General features: G+C 24.0%; 1 protein-coding gene across 4 annotated transcripts in view; it reads right to left on the bottom strand.

The window, feature by feature from the left end:
• Nucleotides 1–793: 793 nt before the first annotated feature.
• The window catches only part of LOC107065275 (pancreatic lipase-related protein 2), a 37130-nt gene continuing 30888 nt past the window's right edge, over nt 794–7035 (bottom strand). For all 4 annotated transcript variants that reach the window (XM_015318804.2, XM_089172868.1, XM_089172869.1 and 1 more), the window contains 6 exons: nt 6326–6612; nt 5978–6248; nt 3405–3644; nt 2734–2967; nt 2320–2647; nt 794–1736 (listed from right to left, as the gene is read on the bottom strand). In XM_015318804.2, coding sequence (XP_015174290.1) covers nt 1631–1736; nt 2320–2647; nt 2734–2967; nt 3405–3644; nt 5978–6248; nt 6326–6604 — 1458 coding nt within the window. In that variant the 5' untranslated portion in view covers nt 6605–6612 and the 3' untranslated portion in view covers nt 794–1630. The remainder of the gene's footprint in view (nt 1737–2319; nt 2648–2733; nt 2968–3404; nt 3645–5977; nt 6249–6325; nt 6613–7035) is intronic.

The following is a 7035-nucleotide window of genomic DNA, read 5'->3' as shown; positions in this document are numbered from 1 at the left end:
CTTCTAATTCTTTGTATTTTGTTTATATTATATTTATATAACACTTATTGTTCATTAAAATTTCATTTATACATTGTATTGATATAAATTTTGGTTTTGTTAGATAGCATCTATTTCTATTTACTTCAGCAGCTTAATTAATCCAATATGAAACTTCTAATTCTTTGTATTTTGTTTATATTATATTTATATAACACTTATTGTCAATTAAAATTTCATTTATACATTGTATTGATATAAATTATATATAAATTATTATTTATTAATTATGTGATCCAAAATTAATATTATATTATTATAAGTTTTGTAATAATATAAATTTGTTATTTAAGTATTGTACAATATTATTTATTATTTCTTTATTAACAAGTTTATTATTATATAAATATATATATATATATATATTATAAAAATTATATTTATAATTATATAATATAAATAATTACAATTATTATTATTTAAATTTATTTATATAGTACAAGGTTTCATTTAATCGATGTACATAATATTTTTTTTCCCCCTTTTTTCTGATACATTTTTTTTTATATGAATTTTTTTTATTTTTTTCATCTCAAACGATCTGTCTTTTTTTAGTTTCTTGTTTATCTTGTCACTTATAAGCAATGATACGTGTAAAATTATTAATCATATTGTATAATAAAATAATGAAGTATAATCATTTGATTTCTTTTCAAATTAGAATCATTTCCAGTGTTAATTTTCAACGTCCTTCGTTTCTCAACAATTTTATATTTGTTTTTACTCTTTCAAAGTATGTGTTAATCGTTTTGAAAAAAAAAAAAAAGAAAAAGAAGAAGAAGAAGAAAAAATAATCATTGAGAAATAATTCAATTATATTATGTAAAAATAATTTGTTTTATCAGTACTTTTTTATTTTATTATTTACATTAGTGAGGAATGTTTCATTAAATGTTTATAAATTTCTCTTATTTTAATTTATAATAATGGTAAGAAAAATAAAAAGAGAGACAGAGAGAGAGAGAGAGAGAAAGAGAGACAGAAATGGAGAGAAAAGAAAAAGTATGCAGAGAGTCATGATCGCAAATGATTGGATTAATAGTCTTCGATTTACCGGTCACGCATGAAAGCGATTGCCAAGGTGAAAGATACACATGTGCATAATAACAGTGAAAGGATTTGTGCATTTGTGAGTTTTGTTCAACCAATCATCAAATAGGAAACTAATCTTTGTTTCTTAACTATGTATTTCATAGAAAATGTCATTTTGTACAGAGTATATCAATGTAATTTTTCATTTTTTTTAAATGTAACCATAAATTGTTACTTCATACAAATATCAATTATAAAAGTTGAAAGATAAATGAGGAAAAAGAAGAAAAATGATGAAATGATAACTGAATAAAATGATGACAATTTCTTTTTTTTTTTCACAGCATATAATAATATATTCGTGTAATAAATTAAACTTTGGTGAAAAAAAAAAAAACAGAAAAAAAAACAAAATGAATTCTAATCAAATGATGATGATGCGAAAGTTAATATTAATCCTTATTTTCATTCTACTTTTCTTTCATATTCAATTTTCTTATTTATTTATTTTAGTTACCTATATATATATAATTTAAATATGTAATTTTGTAGAAATTGTTCACGTAGAAATTGCATTGGTACTGGTGTTGCCACAATTTTCTGTCGTTAAAAGTTTCGATTCGTTAGCCAATAACGTTTTAGTTTCATCCGGACAAACTGTAATTCTAAAAAACACAAAAACGAAAAGAAAAAAAAGGGACAATAACCAAAAAATATGTAAATAAAATAAAATAAAATTAAATTAAATTAAAAAAATAAATATATAAATAAAACAAAAAATATTAATATAATTAATTGTAAATACTTACAATTAATTAATACTAATTGATTAATAATAATTAATTGTAAGTATTATATATAAAATATATAAAAAAAACAATACAACAATTAACAATACAATACAATACAATACAATAATACAATATTATTAATTACAATTAATTAATAATAATTAATTGTAAGTATATTATATATAAAATATATAAAAAATAATTATAATTATTTTATAAATTGACATTTTTCTTACTAAACAAAAAAATATTATATATAATTAAACATTCTCTTTTTTTTTATATTTAAATTATTTTATATGTACAATATTAGAATAAATTTCATTGAAAAATGTGCAAATAATAAAAACTATATTGATCAAAAACATAATAAAAAAAAAAAAAAAAAAACTATGGATGGTAAAATTAATAGAAAATATTTAAAAAAAAAAAAAAAAAAAAGAAGAAAAATTCATACCTGTTATTAAATTCGAGACTATCGATCGTCAAAGAATCGATATAAGCACGAGGTGTATGTAGAAATCTCCAAGTTAAAGGATTGAACATTGAAGTTTGATATTCCCACGTAATCTCAACAGCATCCGGTTTACCAACAACCTCGCCAGGTAAAACAACGGTGTATACGCTACCAGGCTCGTAATATTTCGAATTTCGACTGAGTTTCATCTTCTCTGTTTGTTTTCCATTAACGCTTATCACTTTGATGGAAAATGTACCTACTTCTCCGCCATAACTTATGCTTTCGTTTGTCTTTGAAATATTTATTGTTATTCGATAATGTGCCTCTGAAAATATATTAACATATATTTTGTTTTATAAATAATATAATATAATATAATATCACAAATAATTGAAAAATAAAAAGACTTACTACAAAATGGTTTATCTGATCCTGTCATGAAGTAAACGGAAGCATGATAATTTCCAGGTTGTGCATCCAAACCAAACCTTGGACAATATTGATTGACACAATCGAAACATTTACCCTCTTGAAAATGATCCCATGACGAACAGGGTGCTGCTATGAAAGGGCAATGACTGTTGATACTTTCGATGAAATATTCGTAACTACGAATATGATTACATCCTAAGAACCTTTTGATACCTTTATATACAAAAAAACAAAACAAAACATTATTAAGTGTGTACAACTCTGTTTCATTTATTTTTCTACAAATGGTTTGAAAGAAAAAAATGGTTGAAGCAAAGTTATACACTTAATACAATTATTATTAATATTAAAAATATAATAACATTTTACGTAATAAATTAATAATAAAATATAATAAATTATGTAATAAAAATTAATAATAATAATAATAATAATAATCATATTATATTATTTAATATAACTAATTATTTATAATTGAATAAATTAATTTATAAAACACAAATTATAAATTATACGATAGTCAAACTATTTTGTTTAACAAATGAAAATATTTCTTGATCATAAATAATAATAATTATAAATGTGAATGAGATCATTGGAACATACTATGCACATAGATACGATGATTATGAATTAATATAATTACTAACCACGAAAGAAACTACCACGTTCCAAGGTTATAGAATTGAGTACACCCTCGTTGCAACCAGGTTGATTGCGACCACCATTTGGATAGAAGTCAATATGTCCAACTGGTTGTGTAATACCAAGGCCACCACTGATAAATGGATTACAATCGGTGTGAATTGCTGTCACGAACATTGCGTCGGTTGGATCGAGTCTTACCATAGGTGAAGTGTTGCTAAAGTGTGGTTCTGCTGGGTCGAGGCCTTTAATAAAACATTCAAACAAACACTTATTATATTAGCAACATCATACTTATGAAGTTTTAAAATAACATATGAAATATAACATATACCATAAAAAGAAACTATGAAAAGTAACGTAAATTCAACAATTTTGTTTCTGTTTGTCTTTTTTTTTTTTTTTTTTTATTAAACTCGTTTAATCAAATTAAAAATATTATTTGTATATATTAAATGTAAGTTTTATAGCAAAATAATATTTCTCTAGTAGGGTTAATTAATAATTGGACATATTTTATTGGGTTTTTTTATTTTCTTTTTTCTTTTTCTCTTCCTCTCTTTCACAACTTTCTCTCGTAAAGCATTGGCTTAGAATAACACGTTAATTAATTAACCTGTAAGTTGGTTAACTATTCCTGCGAATTTCTTTTCTTTTTTTCTTTTTTCTCTTTTTTTTTTCAAGTGACAACAAAGATGATATCACGTTTAAGTGTTACAAGAAATTTAGCTATATGTATGTATTGTATATGTGTATAGGTATTTTTTTGTCGCAACCTCGTCGTATTCGGACTACAAAATACTTTATTACAACTAACATTACGCAAAGAAGGAAATGTGATTTGTTTTCTTTTTTTTTCTCTTTTTTTTTTTTTTGGACGTGTAAAATAAATTTCAAAAGTGTGTTTTGCAAAACTAGGAAGACAGAAACAAAATTAACAAACCATAAAGATGCATAAAAAAAAAATCGATAAAATATATCAAATTACATAATTGAAAGATCTTACGTAAAATATTTTTCATCAAAATCAATAATAATTATAATATTATAATTATTACTATTAAAAATAATATCAAAATATTTTGTAACAATTCATTACATAATTATAACGAATATATTAATTATTTATTAACTGTAATATAATAATTGTAATTAATAAATTCAATTCATTTTATAAAATAATTTAAAAATGAAAAAAAATAACTGACCAAAGATGGTGTTAAAAAAAAAAATGAAAGAGTTCAATGATCCTTTTAGTAGAGAATAAAATTTGTAAAAAGGGACGAATCAATCTCGAATACTTTCTACTATCCTGTTAGTTCCTGATGGGATCGATAGCTTACGTAACAATGAACCTGGACATTTTTTCGGAGAAGAAAGAACGAAGAACGAAACATCATTATCATCATAATCATCATCTGATATATAGATCAAAGTTTAGTTATATAAATATTAAATTATAAAAAACTCCATTTTATTTATTTAATTCTTCTAATTAAAAATATTCTCTTAAGCAAGAAAAGAAAAAGTATGAATAATAATTTCTTTACGACTAGATTTGTTAATATATATTACATAATAATCTCTCTTGTGTTCATTTATATAAATGGCAAATAATTTGCATATAAAAAAAAATTTTAAAACAATTTACAAGAAATTACGTAACAAATGTAGAAAGATAATAAATTTGGAGAGTTAAAAGGAATCGAATGTGTTTTTTTAATTATTATTATTATTATTATTATTATTATTATTATTATTATTATTATTATTATTATTATTATTGATTTTCGCGCGTATGTAAATTTGTTAAATGATTTTCAAATCACGCGGGGTTTGATCTTTAACTCGAAAAATGAGATGCGCTTTCTATCGTTTATTATACAATATTCTAAAAATGTAGTTGAGAAAAGAAAGAGAGAGAGAGAGAGAGAGTAAATAGAGAAAAAAGAAGAAGAAGAATAAACATAAAACGTTAGTGGTAAAAGCTTCTCTTCCATCATAGATGTTACCCTGATCGGTTGGGTTTCGATCGGCCATCTTCGTATGTCTCCGGAGTGTCGGTGGAACCACGTGTGTACGAACAGATGAAGGATACAGGTTCGGGATCATTCGGGTTACGCACGAATAAGCCAACGAACGTACTTACGTACGTACGTACGTACGTACGAATGAATCATACATAAGTAAATGAAATATGATTGGTGGGATTTAAGTAAAGTCGCTGATTTTGAAAAAAGAGTGGGAAACAAGTTTTCACGTCAAACATGGCAAATTTGTGTATCGAAACAAAATAAAGATGATCAAAAGTGTACCAATTGAATTTAATTAGAAATTCATATTGCAATTATTAATTTATAAATAATATTCAATTAATATTCAATTAAATGCAACATTTTATTCGAACATAATCTATTGAGAAAAATGAAAAGTAATTTTTGGAAAATGTGTAAAAAGTAATTGAAATACATGAACGAATAAATAATAGATTATTGTTAAAAGAGAAATTAAGATTATATTTTGTATTAGTCGTTGTAAAATAGAAATTTTGTTTCATTTTATCAATTTATTTTCTTACCAGTTATCCTTCCCAAAATATGATGATAACGTGATCTTAATGTATAACCAGCATAACCAGCTGTATGAGCACCAAGACTATGACCAATCATATGCATCTTTGATGGTAAAATATTACCAATACTTATTAATTGTGCTGCTAAACGAGCCAACATGGCGCCAACCAATCTTGTATTAGCAACTGCTTGTGCATATGGCGGACCAGCTCCTCCAATCCAATTTACTATTAAAACGTTACAATCTTCTCGTAATAATAATTCTTTTAATGTCCTCTACAAAATAATAAATTAAATTATAATTGAAAAAAAAAAAAAGAAATGATTGATTCACCAGAAACCATTAAACTCACCATTACCCAGGTGTTATCACCGCTGTCTAAGAACCCATGAATTACAAAATAAAAATTGCTATCATTTTTTAAGGGTGCATTCTTGATTGTTTCAGAATTATCAATCTTCAATTCATAAGATTGATTCATAAGATCTGTATTTATGGTGTCACGTGTGTATAGTAAATAATGTGGATTAATACTGTCTGGTCTTATTGGAAACATCGAAACTGGACGATTTTCACCTGACCATGGTGCACCAATGTAAAAACAACCATATGGTTTGTAACACCTCCACATATACCATTCTAAATAATATAAAACATACCAAAAATATTAATTAAATTAACATCATTGAAATATAATATCTGTAAAAGTAAAATTAATGTTCTATTTGTTTAATTCCTATTTGTCACAATATTTTATAAACGAATTTTCAAATAAATTAAAAAAAAAAAGAAACCATAATCAATTGTATCAATTTTTCATGTATCATTTGGATGAAAAATAAAATAAAAAAAAAGAAAAATAAATTTATTTCTATTATAAAAAACAATAACAAAAAAAAAACAAAAAAAAAGAAACGCCTGTAAGATGTCAAAATTCTTAAACAAACCGTATGACGGAATATCATTCAACCGGGGGTCACAAAAAAGAAAATAAGATTCGAATAAATTACATATACGTACATACGTACGTACGTGTTTATTAAATTAATTTGTAGATTATAA

Source organism: Polistes dominula, unplaced genomic scaffold, assembly GCF_049000335.1.
Source record: "Polistes dominula isolate Pdom_NZ unplaced genomic scaffold, Pdom_raw_medaka contig_23, whole genome shotgun sequence".
Lineage (NCBI taxonomy): Eukaryota > Metazoa > Arthropoda > Insecta > Hymenoptera > Vespidae > Polistes > Polistes dominula.
This window is presented reverse-complemented; position numbering and strand designations above follow the sequence as displayed.